Source organism: Manacus vitellinus, unplaced genomic scaffold (assembly GCF_001715985.3).
Source record: "Manacus vitellinus isolate BGI_N305 unplaced genomic scaffold, ASM171598v3 scaffold_5_pilon, whole genome shotgun sequence".
Classification (NCBI taxonomy): domain Eukaryota; kingdom Metazoa; phylum Chordata; class Aves; order Passeriformes; family Pipridae; genus Manacus; species Manacus vitellinus.
The window spans coordinates 34761223-34781542 of NW_021940682.1; the positions used below are offsets into that span (position 1 = coordinate 34761223).

Genomic DNA, 20320 nt, shown 5'->3' on the forward strand with positions numbered 1-20320 from the left:
AAATTTAAAAAACTCAAGGTCTAATTGTTGTGCAAAAAAGCTAAAAGAAACCAGAATAAGCTACATAAAGGTCTGGTTTCCACCAAAATATAAATTAATTTGTTTATGACAATCAGTAGTTTTAGTCTTTGACAGCATTTTGATATCAAATACGAAGTGCTACAGGTAAATTAGTTAGAGATCCTTGAACACCCTGAGATGTGCAGCCTTTCTGCTTGATGATGGCTGCTTACATTGCCAAATACTGTGTACAGAGAAGAACAGAATTCATTCTTAGCTCTTCCAGTTCTTAATATATTTCAATACTTCTGGGAAAACTTCATAAGAACATTGGCAGTAACCACCCCCATCATTTAAAATAAACAAACAAAAAAAATCAAAGCAAGGATAATAAAAAAAACCCGAAAAGACTGTAAGTGCTAAGGCTGAATGTATTGCCATACTTCAGTTATGCCTTTAAAATTAAGCAGAAAAGAATGATCAAATGTATCTACTCATAAAACAACTGCTATGACTTAGGAATCTCTTAAGACAAAATGAAAAAGCTAGTGTGCAACAAAACTCAATTATTTCTTAAATACAAGGTTCTAAGACAAAGTAGTACTTTTTGTAGTGTACTAACTACAGTATGTATTAATGTTACTGTGGTGTTAACACACCACAGCAAGATGTTCAAAGAATACAGTTACTTACTTGACAAAAACAATAAATTTTAAACTCTGTGTTGTAAAAAATCCAGTAGTCAGTAAATGGATTGTTCTCTCATGCAGGACAGGAGTAAAACAAATTCTCAACACAGCTAGAACAGCAGCAGGAACTATGCAAGAGATAAGTTTGAAAAGTAACATTTAACGATCTAACAAACAAACCCTGCAGCAAAAGGCAGGTTAAAAAAACCCACTTTACTGTAGTCCTATGCCAAAAGAGACAATAAGTCACATTACGTACTGACTTGCCCATATACTTCATTAACCCTACAGTTAAACTGCACTAGAATTCCCCTAGTGACCAAAAACATAAATATGGACATCAGCAAAAACAACTGTAACCAGAACAACCTTTTTCCTCTAATAATCTGTGGGCATCTGCTATACACTGCCCAGAACAGGATAAAAAAAAGGCAGATAAGACTTCTTTGGACAAACTGAAGAAGCCTAACATTCACAAGCCCTAGCCCTTGCAGGGGACCTAGTGGTAGGACAATACAGCAAGGTACAACAAATGCAGGAAGATTCTGGAATGCAGTGATGACAACTTCCTGATGCAAGTAACTGAAGAGCCAACAAGGAGAGGTTCTTGGCTGGATCTGATACTTAAAAAACAAGGAGGAAGTAGTTGAGAATGTGAAGGTTGGGGCCTTGGCCAAAATGACCTTAAGATGGTGAAATTTAAGATCCTGAGAGAGAGCATGGTAGAAATCAGTAACACAGCCCTGGATTTCTGGAGAGTAGACTTTAACCTTTTCAGGGATCTGCTTGGATGAGTCCCATGGGTTACAGCCCTGGAGAGAAAAGGGCCCCTGACAGCCTTCTATGACGAGATTAGTATCTTGGCAGATGAGAGAGAAGCAACATGTGGCTTATCTCAACTTTTCTAAGTCTCTCAACAGTGTCTCCTGCAACACCCTCACAGACAAGCAGATGAAGCATGGGTTACATAAGTGTAAGTGAAAATCAACTCAATTCTGCCCCCGGGGGAACAGGTAACCAAACGGAAAGCAGTTTGGCAGGAAGTGACCTGGGATCCTGCTGGACCAAAAGCTGAACATGAGCCAGCAGGGTGTCCTTGGGCCAACCACTTTGGCTCAGTGTGCTAGACTGGGAAAAGCATTGCCAGTAAGTCAAGGGAGGTGGTCCTTCCCCTCCACTTAGCACTGGCAAGACACCCCTAGAGTGTTGGGTCCACTTCTGCGCTCCTCAGTACCTGAAGGATGGGGACATTCTGGAGCAAGATCAGTGAGATGCCACAAAGGTGATCAAAGACTGCAGCATCTGACCTTTGTGGAGAGGCTGAGAGCTGGGGCTCTTCAGCCTGGAGAAGAGAAGACTCCAGGGTAATCTTATCAACTGTATAAATACCTAATGGGAGGGAATTAGGAAGATGGAGCAAAGACCCTTCTCAGTGGTGCCCTGTGAAAGAACAGAAGTCTATAGGTATAAATTGAAATAAATAAAATTCCATCTGAATATGGAATATGTTCAGATGGAATTGAAGGCCATATTCCTAAAGAGAAAAAAAAGTGATCAACTGTCACTTGTTTTACAGCAAGGGTGGTTGAAAACTGGAACAGGTTGAGCAGAGTGGCTGTGCAGTACAGTCATACTCAGATGTGCCTGGATCTGCTCCAGCTGCCCATGCTTTGAGTAGGGGGACTGGAAGAGATTACCTTGAGAGGTCTTTCAGTTGTCATGGACTCTTATTCTGTGAAGCTGTGGCTATATACAGGCTAACATACAATTTTAAAGCAAGCTTTAGTATGTTTCACCTACTACAGTTTATACTATTCTCTTCTTACAAAATCCATCTAATTTAGCTAATCACACTTTCTTGGGGGATTTCCATGAAAGGTTGATATTTTAACATTCAGCAATCAAAAAAGAATAATGTTCAGGGTATGCATTTGTTAAGAGCTTTTCAACTCTGCATTAATTGACATTAATGAACATGTTTGTTAAACTAACTTGAAAATGTGTGTTGAACATTACTACTGTTTGATGTTTACTCACAGCATCTCAGACCACAAGTTATTATGCATCAGCAAATGACAGTCCAGCTCTTGATTGGCAGACAAGCTCTAACAGTTCTTGCTTTTACAATTTAAGACATCAGAGTAAGTCCCCAGTTAGCTCTATTCTCCATAATTATCTTTTTTACAGAAAAGTCAGTAGAAAGGCGCACCTGTCTGCATATCAACTGCTTCAGGGAAAGAAACTTGATTTTAAATCTCTTTGTTAAAGATGATAGTTTTCATTTCAGTAGACAAACACAGTTTTTCCTTTGAAGATGTATGGATATTTTTTTCTAAAAAACTTGGATAAACAACCATTATCTTTTTTCAAAAAAGCACAGCTAAGTATCTTTTATCCACTTTTTCTCCTCTTAAAAAACATTATGGGATCCAGCTCAGCGACCGAAAAGAATCAAGAAAGAGTCTTTAATGTTTTTCCAAGATAAGGGCATACAGTTTTCAATGAGAAAAAAAAAATGTGAAAAAACTTTCCATGTGACAAATATTATAAGAAAACATTTATTATTACAAGGAGAAAAAAAAAAGCTATGAATGTGTACACTCTCAAGTTTTTGTACGGTCAAAAACCCCCCTACCAACAATGTATTCTCCATGCAAAAATTGCTTTAAAGTTAGCTGCAAACCATCTGTAAATTATGCAAAGTAGCCAGCTATTTGATTAGGTTGACTTACTCCACAGTGAAGTCAAAAAAAAAAAAAGGTGTCAGAATTAAATCTATTGCTTTTATTACACACAGATATAGGTTTACAGATGAATTAAAAATTCTTAATTTTTTACCATATCAGAAGCATTTTTGGATGGATCAACAGATTTAAAACGTGTATTCAGTTTTCTAAAAAAAGCAGCAACAACATTTTTTTAAAATTAGAAGGAAATTCACTAGTAATATATAGATTCTTTGTATGTTTCTCTAACTTGCTTTTATATTTGCATATGGACAGGTAAAAACTTCTTAACAGAAAACTAACAGAAACCTTGTCATGGCTATTCATTTGCTAATTCATGAAATGTCAAAACTTAAGTTCCTTGCTTCTCCTTGTCTCACGTTTTAGAATCACAGACTGGCTGAAAGGTTTTAACCGTTGTACATTTTTTTCTGAACGTAAGAAACTAGATTTTGTAGAAGTTTTTTAAGTTACTTGAACTTCAACCTTAGATTTTCTTTATATCTTAGTTTAAAACATCGTCTCAACAATAATGAACCATTCAAATGGGATTGGTTGTTTTTTCTGTGGAATAATTTCCCACAGAAGGATACAGATATGAAAAAAAAGTTGTCTGCACACAGATCACAAGTCTCCTTTCAAATACTGGGATCAGTAGCAACTAAGCTACCAAAGTAACTGGGATCTGTACGTTTGTGTAATTTTGTCACACGTATGACACTGAGAAGACAGCTACTCAGACAAGTTAGTACAACAAAATTTTCTACAAAACTGCCCATTAATGCTAAGTAATACCTGTTTTGGGAGCAGATGACATTAAAGACACTCCAGGAAAAGTCAGTATGAGCCCTCTAAAAAAGTTTCACAGAAGCCAACCTTCCTGAACAACAAATATCCCAGTAGCTGATATAAACAACTTCATTTATTAAATTGTTCATAAAGTTTTAAACAGGTGTAAAAACTTGTCCCCAACTACTGTCTGTTGACAGTTGCTATTTGAATCCACTAAATTTTGCACACCTTCTACTATTACAGGACATTTGAATACCACATTTCAATCTGAGAGTTGCCAAATTTCAAAACCACACCCCAACTTGACAGTAAAACTATTCATCCTCATTTGCTCATTTTCTTCTAACCTCCTCTGATACCAGCATTTTCAATTACCATTTGGTTTGTGGTCAGAGCACACATTTTTCAGGAGATATTCTTGAATTTATATACTGCTCCTGAATATTTTCCTTAAAGTGGAAAAGAAGTTTGGCAGAATAAAAACAGGTACCACCAGCAGAATATCTTCCTACCAAAACCTCCAAAGGAGTCCATGACAGTGAGTTATCGCAGTTCTTTTAACCATCAAAATCTGCATCTCAAATTTGACTAAGAATTTAAATTTCTACTGGATGCTTTTTGAGGTCAAAGATTAAACTTCAAATACTTAGCATCACATTCTTTCCACTGCTCCACATTCCCAATTCCTTGTGCTATAACATCTTGCTAAGTAAGATTAAACTGTTCATACTAAGCTTAAATTGAACTCAGATTTCATTAAATAACTTAATAGAAACTAGTGTTCCCAATAAAGGTGCTCAAGATAAAACACCAAAGACAAAGAATCTCTGTCCTTCAAGTGATAAGCAATGATAGTATAAAAAATGTTTTAAAATAGGTGACGTTCACATAAATGCATAATCTCAAAAGGAATAAAGAGAATTTAAAACAACTTATGAAAGATATTTTCAAGAACCAGACAACAAAGGGGAAAAACACAGTTAATTATTTGTAAGGCTGAGATCATGTTAATTTACTAGTAACCAGTTCCAACTGTTCTTCAAAACCAACAGAACACAGATTTAGATTCTGGAAACAATATTAAAAATAGTTTATCCATCTAAATGAGGAGAAACACACAAATCTTTCTACTCACTTGCCATTATCAAGGTGCTGTTGATAATGGCAGTAGGAAGAACAGAAAAGAAAAACATCATCATACTGTGTTAACTGATGACAGTCCAACAAAGAACAAACACAACATGATGGTAATGTAGGCTGCAATTTGAATAAGCTTTGTGTGTAAATATTGTTCTCTGGAGGAGAAGGAACAAGCTGTCCATGAGAACATTTACATATAAGAAAAATATTGATAAAATACATATATCTGTGTTCACCTAACAGATACACTAAGCTTTGAAACAGAAATCTGAATAAAACAAGCTAAGTTTTACAGTTTCCTACTATGGATTTTTTTCTATTTTTAAGCAGGATAATATATATCAGTGGTTGAAATCAACAAAATTAAGCAACATATATGCAGGAATTCACCATTATTATGTTATGTTCTACAATGCACAGCACTCACAACAAATATATTCATCATATTTTCAACTAAAACATCTGAAGGATGATTTTCAAAATAAAATGCCACTTATAAAATTAGATTTTTTTTTTAATAAAGCAAAGTAACATGAAAACATTAAGCTACAGAGAACCACATGACTGGAATTCCTAACTTACTTAGGAGTTGAAGGACCTCTTGGCCATGTTCCATCCTCATTCTTCTGTTCTATCACAAGGACCTACCACAAAAGGAGTAAGAAGAAAACTGAAATAAAAATATCAGTAGATAGTTCTCTGTTCCATCTTTGTAAAGGATTTGCTAGCATGTGATTGAGACAGAAAAGACTTGCTATTTAAGTTACTATTCACTAACATTCAAGAATATTCCATTCAATTACACTGCCCCTTCCTCTCTCCACTTTTTTCCTCCACACTTTTTAATTTGTGCAACTTTGTGCAAGCCACTTAATATATCTATTCCTATACAAACCATGGATGAAATGGCAAGCCACTTATTTCTCAAAGAGGTCAGAAGATGACTTGCAATGTTCAAACAGCACCTATGAATCTACAGAAATCACGTCTATAGAACAGCCCTGTTAAGGAAGGAATATTCCTGGAGAAATTTTGCCTCACACAAATCAATAGGAAAAAAAACCAAAACTAACCAAACAAAACTATTTCCTGCTTTGATAGCCTTAAAATCATATCTGTTTGGTTACTTCTGTATATTTTATAAAAGCATTTATCAAATATTACTTTTTCAATGGGACAGTAGGCTAATGAAATTAATTTAATTCAAGCTGTTATTGGTAAAAAACAGAGTAAGAACACTCAGTCTCCAACACAGGCATCAGGTGCCATTTTAAACCCCTTTGGGTATTTGTGGTATCTGCCCTACGCCGGCAGATATGACACAGGACCTACAAGCAGCTCATGCCTTTCTGGATCGACAGCTGAGACAGCTAGATCATTTGAAATGGCAACTAGTCTTCAATATTTAAACTGAATCCAACTCCTGATTTCCAATTCAACTAATTCTGCACAACTGTATACTGATGTTTCAACACACTAATTAACTGCCATGCTATGCCTGTATGTGCCTACACAACGACATAAATTCCCATATGTACTAATGCTCAAAGCCTTATGTATAAGTCATTCTGCCACTTGAAGATGTAACCACATTTTCAGTCTGAATACAATAGGCCGTGACATTTAAAACAAGCTTTGTATCCGGAAAAGAGTAGTCTGCCATCTTTGGTCACATAAGACAGATTCTTCCATACTTCCTTGACTGGTTCTCAGAGACTACTAAATAAAAGTAGATTTAGACTTAAAAGTTCAATGGAACCCATAAAGGTTTGCTTCAGATATCAACTGATAAATTTGAAACATTAATTTATTCAATCACATACACAGTAAAAAATAACTATTAGGTTAGACAGACTGTAATAGTCAGAATAACTATTGTAAGATTGGGAAGCTCAGCAAGAAAAATAACAACCGTGTGTGTCAGCAAGTGCAACTGACCAAACACATATGGCCTCCCATGACATTTAACATTTTCACAAACAATGGTTAAACTCTGCTTTAAACAATATTTGTTTCGCTCAAAGTACCGATGTCACCTAGAGATCTTTTCATGGCTTTATTAGACCATGCTTGCTTCATAGTTAATGTTTCACTGGGATAGAGCAATTTGCAAGTTCCATCTTTGATGCAAATCTTTTATGGGAGATGTGGGCTCTTCCAACAGGACCTCTGCATCGTTAAAATTACCTGTGTGAGGGTTTAAGTGCATGCAGCATGAAGCTAAAGGGCACAATAGTTCAAGCGGTTATTTTGTTGCACTGATTACTTACCTTCCACGACATAAAAGAAAACTGAAACATAGCATAAATACTGCTGGTAAGTAGGTTAGAGTCTAGTATTTCAAGGCAAAAGGAAATATTTTAATATAATTGCACCTACAATTCCTTCCATCAAATTTCATCCATTCATATTTGCAGCATGACAGGACGAACTACAGCTGTTGAAAAAACATTCAACTCTATCTGGAGAATAAAGAATCAATGTAATAGTATGAGAAGCTATTCTATCGATCAAATTACTCAATCTGTTCACGTTTATATTTGTGTAGTTTAACACTCAGTATTTGTTCTTTATACGGATATGGAAAGGTAAAATTTCCTGTGAGAAATTCGCCTATAAAGTGATGACTTTAAAGTGATAATATAGTCTCATGTTAAAGCAGATTTACAAGCTCTTGTGCCTCTATCATTCTTATCTTAAATATTTTCATCTCTTCTTACTTTATTTCTGAAATCTGAACAGTGGAATTTGACTAGAAGACATTACTCTTTTAGAGTACCTAAAAAGTTCTTCAAATTTTGAGTTTCATTATAGGAACATATCCCACATCCTAGGAATAATTTTTTATTTCAGGTTTTACCAAAGTTATGTCAGCAATTTTGTAAAATTTGATAAATTTAAAATTTAAGTTTGAAAAGCAATTTTCAAATTTTAATTTTAATTCACCAGGAGAGTTAAACTAATCTTTAATCCTGAAAATACACACAAACTCCACTTTTACTTCAGCAAATTTGCTTATAAAATCCTCTATCCCTAGTAAAATCTATTAGGAGGCAATTTCATTTAAAAAGAAGTAAGAATTATTGGGTACAGCTACATTCTTATGAGCAAAAAAATAAATGTATATAAATCCACAAATAATATTTCACTGTACCTGTCCCTGGTATAAACCAGCATCCTGTATAGTACTGTCTGGTTTATTCAAAGGTTCAAAAGTATTACTCATGTATTTGTTCCACAATCTGGTCTCTTTTTCACCTGGAATATTGAAGATTTTTCTTATCTCCTTTTCAATTGTATCTGTTTTGTAAGAGAGAGAACACAAGTTTAGCATTTCAATACACAAATAGTACAAGGCAAATAAAGCATCAGAATCCATTTCCTCATATTCAAAATATGAATGAAACCGTAGAAATTGTCATGCAACTGCCTCATGTTGTAGGACACAAAGGAAGTTTTTAGTTTGCTTGCCTTTAAATTGGAAGCCGTAGGAGCTTACTGCCTCCTGAATCTCTGTCACTAGTGGGGTTCCACAGGGCTCTATTCTGGCCCCTGTGCTCTTCAACATCTTCATAAATTACTTGGATGCAGGACTGGAAGGGATACTAAGCAAGTCTGCAGATGACACAAAACTGGGAGGAGCTGCTGACTCCTTCAAAGGCAGGGAGGCCCTGCAGAGAGACCCTAACAAGTCAGAGGACTGGGCAATCACCAACCATTTGAAGTTCAACAAGGGAAAGTGCCGGATTCTTCATCTGGGATGAGGTAACCCTGGATGTTTGTACAGGCTGGGGAATGAGATGCTGGAAAGCAGTGCCATAGAAAGGGACCTGTGAGTCCTGGTCAATGGCAAGTTGAACATCAGTCAGCAGTGCCCTGGCAGCCAGGAGGGCCAACCGTGTGCTGGGGGGTATCAGGCAAAGCCTCTAAACTAGGGCAATGAAGATAGTGAAGGACGCTGAGTGGAAGCTGTATGAGGAGCAGCTGAGGTCACTTGGTCTGTTCAGCCTGGAGGAGACTGAGGGGAGACCTCATTGCAGTCTACAACTTCCTTGTGAGGGGAGAAGAGGGGCAGGCACTGATCTCTTCTCTGTGGTGACCAGTGACAGGACCTGAGGGAATGGCCTGAAGTTGTCAGGGGAAGTTTACGTTGGATATTAGAAAGAGGTTCTCCAACCCTGAGGGTGGTTGGGCACTGGAACAGGCTCCCTGGGGAAGTGGTCACAACACCAAGCCTGACAGAGTTCAAGAAGTGCTTGGAAAATACTCTCAGGCACATGGTGTGACTCTTGGCAATGGTCCTCTGAGGGGCTAAGAGTTGGACTCTATGATCCTTGTGGATCCCTTCCAACTCAGCATGTGATTCTTAGCAAAGCAAGAATAAGACAAATAAAGACAAGTTGATAACAGATGACAGGAGCCACCTTAGCATCCATCTATTCATTCCTTAGAGTGTGCTAACAGAGGAGTGTGGGTAGGTAGCAAATTATAAGAAATGAGAGTGGTAGCAAAACCAGGTGCAGGGAGTGCAAGACATTCTTTTCCTCTCCCTAAATCAAATCCTTTTCGGTTTCTGCTTTTCTACTACCCATATCCCAGTGCAATTAGCATGAACCACAACATACATGCATAAAGTTTAATATACTTGTTCACAGGAATTAATGACAACTCTGCAAAACTGAAGCACATAAATTTATTTTAAAAGGAAGATGAAAGAATTTACATAACTGAAAGATTTAATGTAAAAAGGTCTATCAGCTCCTACTCTACCTGACAGAAATACAACCAGTGTTACATAATTTTAAGGTACCATAACTGTTGTCTACAACTGAAATTCAAGAAATTCTTAATTAACTCTGTTCTCCTTACACAAAAGTAGAGTTTATAAAAGAGCTATTTTTTTAACAAATGTGTACAGTGCTACACTATAGCAATCTCGCTTAACTGTTTTTTTTAATTGGTAGAGTCATAAAGCCCCATGGCAGCTACATCTCATAACAGCTGACACAGAAAACAAAGGGGGAGTCAAGAAATCTACACTTTATTCCTGATGATCACTGGAAGTACAATTATAAAAATGGGTACTGTAAACTCTCTGAAAGACAATCCTCTGAAGCCTAAGGATAAAACACTAGTGTGTCAGCTCCCCTTGCTCCCTTCTTATGTGAAGCATAAAAAGTCAAATTGAAACTTTAAAATACCTTGCAAAAATCCAGCCATTGTCTTGTGAAATGCATGACAACTGGCCAATATAATCTTTGTATATATTGTAGGCAAATGAATACAATTTCTTTCTATACTGGTTAATACATATTTCAGTCTGAAAGCAAATGTTAGACTGGATCATCTGTTTTTGTAACAGAGGTGATATGTGGGCAAGATAGATGCTATCAACAAGGTAACAGACTTATTTGATTTGTTGACTTTCAAAAAGAAAAGTCACTGTCTGAATCAATTTTCAACCAGTGAATTCAAATAATTAAATGTGAATCTAAGAACTAATCTACTCATCAATCTTGTGAAAAAAAAAAAAAAGTAGAAAATCCAGATTTATCCATGGCTTTCACTAAAGAATTTACAAAATATAACTTTTCATTCTTATTAAGGACAACTTAATTATCTGAGCATTGCAGCTCATACTCATCGTAAGTACTAAGTTAACATTTATTATGTTAATTTTTAACATATTCCTGCCTCACTAACTGTTGCGAGACAGGGAGCACTAGTCTTACTGGACAACTACACATTATGTCCAAGACTCTGGGAAGCACATGTTCCACTTGACTATTATGCCAATTTTGAGACTGTGAAAATAAGGTTCTTTTCCATAGTTCCATGAACATAACCATTGCATACTTTATAATTCTTCCTTCTATCCCCAGCAAGTATTACTGGACTACAGGGTTATGATCTAAGGTAAAAGTGCCTGTTCCAGCTTAAATGAAAACATATCAAATAGGTATGGTTTGAGGAATGTTGTGTATGGGGGTTCTCCTCTCCTAGAATCACAGAATCATTGAGGTTGGAAAAGACATTCAAGATCAAGTCCAACCTTGCGTCGAACATCAGTATATCAACTAAACCATAATACTAAGTGCTATGTCCAGTCGCTTCTTTAACACCTCCAGGGATGGTGACTCCACCAATTCCCTGGGGAGTTGCAGTTATATACACCCAATGTATGAAATTATTAGTACTAGGATGATGTCTAAAAGAGACAGGAAGAACTGCCCTTTAAAGATGCCTCTCACTCCATCAGCTGTACGCACACAATTTCAGATAGTTCAGTTTGAGAGACAAAGGTTATGGATTCCAAACAGGTTATATCCTATATTCTTAAAAATTAGCTCATCTATAAAAACAGCTGCATGCTTTAAGTACTATTTTGAAAAACTCCCTGGAACAGTCTTAATAAGACACTGGAGAAGTTCAGTGGGCTCCAATACAAGTACACCCTGGCTCCTAAAGGATAGTGCTATCACAAATACTGGATAAAGAAAACCCTGAGATATTAAGTTAATGTTGAGATATCAATCTTTACTATGAATCAGTAATCCCTCCCTTATAAAGAAGGAAAAGTCTAATCACTGATCCCAGAATAAACAGTCCTCAAGGATGGCAAGTTTTATATTCTTGTATTCTGCAGCAGAATAAAGGGAAAGATGAATCAAAGCCATTTGCTAAGATCATTTGCTAGCAAAAGTCCATTAGGTGTGGAGCCACTGGTGTAATCTTCTGTGAAGTTTATCAGCTCAATTTTGGAATTATTTTATGGCATTGCAGATAAAACCTGACTCCTATTCACCTGTAACAGAGGCTAGTGTTTCTTACATTCTGTGTTTTGTAAAACCCTTACATATTAGCTGATGACTACTTTGTCCTATCATACTTTCCCATTAGTGACTCGTGAATGGATCACTAACTGATTTTCACTCAGAAGTCCTGATGTTCTTTGGGATCAGCAACTCAGCTGAAATGCTGCCTGAACTCCATCTAGCTCATTTTCCTTCCTCATTTCCTCCCTCCCCCAAAAGAGTTAGACATCAATCAGCCTCAAAGTCAATATGCACTGTCTCCAAGGCAAGAGTCCTCAATTGTAGGAGATTCCCAAGAAGGTCCAAAGAACATGTCAGATGTTCCTAGTACCATCCCAAGAGAATGACTGTCATTACTTTTTCCTACTTCGTACTTATTTATTGACATACAGCTTAGTTTGCCTTCTATTTTAGTGGAAAAGCACAGGTATTCCAGGAATAACACATATGTGAAGACTCATAGGTATTATACTGTACTTAGGATATTCCTCTGCTTTTGTGAATTAAGGAAGGTCTTGTACTGATTTTTTTGAGGGCAGTAGATAATATAATCAATGATGGCGGCTAGAAAAATTAAAACTTCTTGAAAAGACCATAGTACCTTATGTCCACTCATTTCAGTGGGGCTGATACTGACTCCTTTGTACTACAAGTCTTCTGCAACCATAATAAAAATACATCTCTTACTAGAATATACAAGGAAGGGTGAAAAGTAATCAAGATCCTGCAAGATCCCTCTTGCATATTATTTATTGATATAATGAGCATCTCTGCTGTGTATTTGATGAATTCCAGAACTGCCTTAAATATATCTGAGGTAAGGAGAAAGGGGGAAAAAAATAAATTACCATCTTACTAATGGACGATAAGAGGGATTATTTTTTCACTCTTAAAAAGTGGGTTTAATTTTTCTAGCTCTGCTTCTAAGGTACATTCCTTTGCATGTCCTGACTAGGATGGTCCTGCTTTGTGCTCTGCACAAGAAGCACAGCTTCAGCTTCAGAAAGGGCATGTTTTTTAAAGGTTTCCAGGAGCATATCATCCACATCTCAGGAAAGCAAATAAGGCCAGTGTCTGGAAAGAGGTTGTCAGTGAGTTTGACCGCTTCTCATTACCTTTCTGACAATTTTCTCATAACTGTAATTCTCTCTTTGCCAAGAAAAATGAATACACCTTCAACTAAGTAATTCCAAAATGCCCTGCTTCTGATTAGAGAAAGAAAATATCAGAAATTCATCCATTACCTATAATTCCAATGATACAATTAAATTCAGTATAGCTGCAAAATAGCTTGCGTTTGGTCCTAAGGGAAGGATAATGTTAGACTACTTTTTTCAAGTTTCTGGGTTTCCTTAGAGAACAATGAAGTACACCTTCCCACGTTAAACCAGATCTCAAGATTAACATATGATACTTGTAGTCTTGTTTTGAGGAGAATTTTCACAATTTTTAAGTATTTATTCTAATACAAGTAGTGATTCCTTTTCTAACTTAAAGATTTAAATTTAACAAAGTAAAATGACTCAGTTTCTAAAGCAAGCAACCTGCAAAGAATTAAAGGGTAGTAAGTCACTACCCATAATGTAAAAAGAAGCAAAACCTAAAAAAACCTATGTTGCTGCCAACAAATGTAAACAAAGTGATGGCTGGGCATAAAGTACAATTCTAACTGCACAAATACAGATGATTGAAAGACTCTTATCTCAGATACACATGCACAAATACATCAAAAATTGAGTTTCTGTGATCAGCAATATCTTTGCATATACTGTGATTATTTTCAAAGTCAAATATGTTATCAAAATATAGTTTCAAACAATGATAGAATGCTCAATGAGCAGTCAAAATAACTACAAATAAAGGTAAGTTAAAGATTTAAAGGTAAATTAAAGGTTTAATAGAAAACTCAGTTACCGTAAAAGATTGTGCCTGGCCTACCACTTCACAACCCAAAGAATACTGCCTTTGTAGGTCACCCTTAGCCATTAATTTACGAATTACATTCGTTCTTGTCTTTTGTAATATACTCTTCTCTTCATATATATGGCTAAAACGTGTTGCTTAATGAAACACATGAAAATATATTTCCTATCCACCAAAAGCAAAGAAAAAGTATAATGAAATCCAATAAACAATATCACACCACTCACTTCCTTACAAGCTCAAACCTCTAAAGTTAATACAGATGTTTAGATAATAAAACACACAATTACATTCTTAAAATTGTATTAAACCACTCCAATATTCTAAATTGTTTAACTCTTAACTTTGACCCAAACAAAATTACTCCCATCCTTTTTAATGGTCGCAATACCCATCCATCATTTACCTAGAAACCTATTCAGAACTTGACACCACATATAAGTATCAACCACATATTTTTAAAAATAGTTGTGCGTACCTATTGTATCAGCTTTACTAAATCTTCGTGTGACAACATTGTTCATATTTCCATTTTCACAAAGTTTTAATTCTGTTAGATACACTTCTACTTTGCAGTGCTTTACAAACATACCCTGTTCAACGACCTGAAAAACAGAATGGGATCAGGTATCAGTCCAAGTATGTTTTCATATACACACAGTTCAAAGTAACTTTGAGAACTCTTCATGAAACTGAAGTTGAGTGAATAGATGACACTCAATAAATGCTAAAAACTACAACTAAAATTCTCCTATAGTTTTTCAGAAATACAGTAAACTAGAAAGTAACTTCTTCCATGACGATGATTGTCTTTCCTGTGTATAACTCCACCACCATGACTTTCAAAGTGCTAAATACAGTAGAAATGACAAATATTCATCCTTAACCCAAAGATAAGATACTCAATCCAAATATAAAAACCACCAAAAGTTATTTTATTTCAAAATACATTAATTGTATACTACTTCCACAGAACATGAAGAACTAATTTTCACAGTTAAAGAATGTTTACCCAAAATAGAATACACACTAATAAAATCTGAATATTACATTTTTAAACAAAACCTACAAATCTTCCACTTACATTTCAATAATGAATACATTAATTTGAAATTTTACCTACTTTTTCCAGTTGTTTATTATATGTTCATTTTTGTATCACCTATCACAAAATAGTTAAGTATACCAGATTTTTTTTTTTAATAAAAGTAAAATATATAAAAAAAGTATTCAGGGTCACCTCTTAAATGTTTTTCCTTTTGATCTTCCAAAGTGTAACTGCAGTACACTTAGTCATGTAGACTGTTCCAAAAATAACCATCAGCCTGATATGTGATACATCTGACAAATACAGTTAAAAAAAGCGCCACCAGCTAATTGCTAGGAGAGATCTGCTGTACAAATATAACTTGTACGCATGTGCCATAGGAAAAAAAATGAAAAAATTAGTGAATTATTACATTGCTTGCCTTAGCTTTAATGACTGTCAAAAACTACATTTAAATAAAAATGCATCTTAATTTGAGCAGCTTAGTTTTCATCTACTAGAATAAGAACAAAATAGCTGCAGTAAACAAAACTGTGCAGTATGGCTATGACACTTCTAAGAATAAAAACAGACACTGTGTGGTAGCATCACCACATTCTACTACAAAAAGTCATAACATTATTTGACATAGATCAAGTACAATATTTTATCAATTTAAAATTTGGATCCACATTTCAAAAATAGTTAATGTAACAAAGGGGATGAAAGAAAAGTATAATCCCACCTTTATGAAAAAAAACCATAACGGCAGACAGGAAAAAGAATCATGAATGACAAAAACAGCAGAAAGAAAAATGCTGAACTGGAATACTGCTTCTCAGAGAATAACTGCTGTTCACATTGGTGGAAAATAATGAAGCTAGGCCAGTTTACCTGGCCACTCATTATACTGCATGTATATTTCCAGTTAGTTCCTTTCAAGTAGAAGGGAAATTAATTACACTTCTGTCTCCTTCCACTTTTCCCCCAAATTGAAAAAATTACAGAACTTTTGCTTTACCACGACGATGGAAGACTATTCAGTTTGCTGAAATCCATCTTCAGAAAAAACAGTAACAAGTTGATAACAGATATATTTTTAAAAAAGGAGAGTTATTTTATTGGAGTTTAGGTCTTACAGAACTACAGAAAAAGACAGAGATGTTGCAGGGATGTCTCTTAGAAAAAAAAAAAAAATTTATTGTATTACCATTAAAAAAGCCTTGACCAACTACTTCTATTGCTGACCAAATGAATCTTGAAGACACAAAATTTCTTCTACAGCTGTATCTGGCATTTGTTTGAAAAGAGTGGACTTCAAGTAAGCAGCCAGCATGCATGCATTTAGACCATTGTCATATCATAGGAAGAAAAAAAAGTTGTATTACACCAGAAGTCATAAAATTAAATTCTAATCCTAATATTCTTTCAGCAGTTTTGCAGGAATTCAAATAAAGATCCCTGTAACTGAAAGAATATGCTGTAATGATCAATACAGAAATGGTAAACATACCAAAATGTATTTTAAAACTTAAGTAATTCAGTCCAGTGAGGATGAAATCGTAATCACTACCCTGAAAATCTTAAGAAATAATATAAACAGAAGGCCATTTTATTATCAATAAACTGGTAAAATGTCATATCACTGTAGTTATAAGTGTGCTATGTGCTGGAGCAAACATAAATAAATCTAAAGGTGTTAATTTCTAAGTATCTCATTCCAATGGAGTGCCACAATATCCACCATGCCATGGCCTACTACTTGTGTTGAGGTAAGTTTTTTGCTTAAAGAAATAACTCCCTTAGCAAGCTGCTGTGCACAAAAGACTGGGTTTACCAGAAAAGAAACTACCAATTACTCTGCCAATGTTAACACTATTAGAGCTCGGCTTTTCACTAATACACTCAATACAGTTCTATTTACTCAATTACAAAAATATTTTCATTAATAGACTTAAAAGCTTTTAAAGCAAATTGTTCTTGAGATCTTAAGAGGACTTATTTCCAGGAAAAGAAAGTATTAAATCCTTTGCATCCCCTTTTCTCAATATTAAACACTTAAGCCTCTAAAATCTGAATAAAAATTAGATATCAATAAGCATCTAAAGCAGGAGTTGTCTGTATGATTATCACAGGTCAGGACTTATTATCTGCTAATAAATTCTTGTGCAACTCCTGCGTATTTGCAGGTCTATATCTGAATCATACTCATCCCAGCAGGTAATTAGAAAGTACCTTGCGTGCTATTGGCTCTTGACCTTCCATCAGCGTGTACCAGCTAACTAGCCGATTCCAGCCTTCAGTCGGCAAAAGGATGTAGTCCAGCTCATCAATAAGATGTTCCTTGAGAGACTGAGAATCACCATCTATAAGAGGAAGATATTTCTACCTGAATACTGCAAATCCGTACTGGAGTTTTTAATATAACATTTTTCATACAAACAGCAAACATGTTATTTTCTGAGTCACAGTCATGTTACCAGTATTATGGTGTTCAAAGCAAGTCTTCTGAAATGATTCAGAACTATCCAGTTCATGCTAGCACACCTAATAAAGGTAGTATTCCTACACTCAGGAACCCAAGTGGCAACCTTATATCCTCATGCAATTATAAGCACTCAATTTGTTACCACACACCATTCTAGCTTTCAGAGAAACCAATTAATTTCTCCCACCCACTTCACATGTTCACACATCGTCACAGATACTTCCAAAACTAAAAATGCTACAATGAGTAGTAACTGTGGAGCAAAGACAAAGTTTGAAGTCATTTACTCCATGTCAGACTGGGAAAGTAGCATGGTACAACCCTCCTACTGAAAGGATTCTACGTGCTCTGGAAACAGTCACTACAAAATTCTTCACAGTGACAACAACATGCAGCACTTGAAAGAAGCACAACTGGGGAATCTCTTTAGATAAGCAGCATGCTTTCAGCTTTAGTTCAATCCTTATTACAGTAATAAGCTACTTTTTAGGTATAAGAGGTGATTCCAGATGTGAGTCACTGTGAGCCTCAGACAATTAGGGGCAGCTGTCTTTCCATCTGGAAGTACCCAACTACAGGTACAGCAAACATCCCATTGTGACTGGGACCACAATATGAGGAAAAATCCACAAGCACATTTTCAGGTCCACATATTGGTTACAGGCTCTTCGGGAGAGATAAGGCAGGGCAGAAGAAGCAGGGGGTGGCACTGTATGTAATAGAAGGGTTAGAATGTACAGAGCTTACAGTTGGCACTGGCACAGTTGAGAGCCTCTGTGTAAGAATCAAGAGGCAAACAAATAATGTAAATGTCATTGTGGGAGTCTGCTACAGACCATCTAGCCAGGATGCTGACGCTGATGAATTATTCTTTGAGGAACTAAGGGACACTTCCAAGTCAACTGCCCTTGTCCTTATGGGAGACTTCAACTTGACAGAAATTAACTGGCAGCATCACACAGCTGGTACAACCCAGCAAGAAGATTCCTTAAAAATCTGTATGACAACTTTATGGAACAGGCCCTAAGGGAGTCAACTTGGAAGGATGTCCTCCTTGATCAGCTGCTTGTCAACAGAGGGGATCTCATGAGGGAATTGGAGACTGGTGGCCCTCTTGGCCACAGCGACCACAAAGGGATCAAGTTTGAAATCTCTGTTGGCAGGAGGAAAAGCACCAGCAAAACCTCAATGCTGGACATGAGGAGAGCAGGCTTCAGGCTGCTCAGGGAATTAGTGAGTAAGGTCCCCTGGGAAAATGTTTTTGCAGGTGCTAGGGTCCATCAGTGCTGGTCGCTTTTTCAACATCACCTCCTAAGGGCACAGGAGCAGGCAATTCCCAAATGTTGGAAGTGAAGCAGGTGAGGCAAAAGGCTGGCTTGGCTGAACAGGAATCTTCTCTTGGAGATAAGGCAAAAAAGGAAGGTGTATGCCCAGTGGAAGCAAGGTCATGACATGGGAAGAACTCAGAGATACTGTTTGCCACTGCAGGGAGAATATTTGTGTGGCCAAAGCTCAACTGGAGTTGAAGCTGGCCAGAAATGTGGAGGGAAAAGAGTTTTTTCAAATACATTAATGCCAATAGGCAGTATAGAAATAGCATTGTCCCATTACAGGATGAGGATGGATGTCACCTCACAAACAGGGAGAGAGACAAGGCAGAGGTGTTTAACGCTTTCTTTGCCTCTGTCTTCAACACAGATAATGGACCAAGGAGGTCTCAGTGCCCTGAGCTGGAGGACCATGACTGCGAGAATGATCAACTCCCAGTCAACCCTGAAATGGTGTGGGATCTGCTGCTCCAGCTGGATCCCTACAAATCTATGAGGCCTGATGGGATTCATCCAAGAATCGTAAAAGAGATGGCTGATGCCATCGCAAAATCTAATGATTTCTGAGCCGTCTTGGGAATCCAGAGAGGTCCCAGCTGACTGGAAGCTTGCAAAACTTGTCCTGATTTTCAAGAAGGGCACGGACTACCCCAGAAACTACAGGCCTGTCAGTCTACTTCAGTGCCTGGTGGAGATTATTCTGGGAGGTGTGTTGAAAAACACCTGACAATGCTGTCACTGGTCACAGCCAGCACAGCTTCATGAGAGGAAAATCCTGCTTATCCAGCCTGATTTCCTTCTATGACACAGTAACCTACCTTGCTGATCAAGGAAAGCCAGTTGATGTGGTCTTTTTGGACTTCAGTAAAGCTTTCAATACTGTCTCTCACAAGATCCTTCTAGACAAAATGTCCAGCACAGAGTTGGATAAACACATGTGGTGGGTGAGCAATTGGCTCATGGGTTGGGCACAGATGGCAATAGTGAATGGTGTAACATCAGACTGGTGACCTGTGGGGTTCCACAGGACTCTATCTTCAGCTCTGTGCTCTTCAACATCTTCATAAATGACTTGGACAAAGGACTAGAAGGGATACTAAGCAAGTTTGCAGATGACATAAAACTGGGAGGAGCTGTTGACTCCCTCGAGGGCAGGGTGGCCCTGCAGAGAGACTGTGACAAATCAGAGGACTGGGCAATCACCAACCATATGAAATTCAACAAGGGAAAGTGCCGGATTCTGCACCTGGGATGGGGCAACCCTGGATGTTTGTACAGGCTGGGGAATGAGATGCTGGAAAGAAGTGCCATGGAAAGGGACCTGGGGGTCCTGGTGGATGGCAAGTTGAATATGAGTCAGCAGTGCCCTGGCAGTCAGGAGGGCCAACCGTG

The 20320-nt window shown here is 36.9% G+C and overlaps 1 protein-coding gene across 1 annotated transcript in view; it reads right to left on the reverse strand.

The window, feature by feature from the left end:
- Positions 1-20320, reverse strand: part of USP15 (ubiquitin specific peptidase 15) — a 61154-nt gene that overhangs the window by 28419 nt on the left and 12415 nt on the right. Inside the window, 4 exon segments of the mRNA XM_018080386.3 lie at positions 5930-5991; positions 8502-8647; positions 14564-14690; positions 17348-17478. Of these exon segments, the coding sequence (XP_017935875.2) occupies positions 5930-5991; positions 8502-8647; positions 14564-14690; positions 17348-17478 (466 nt within the window).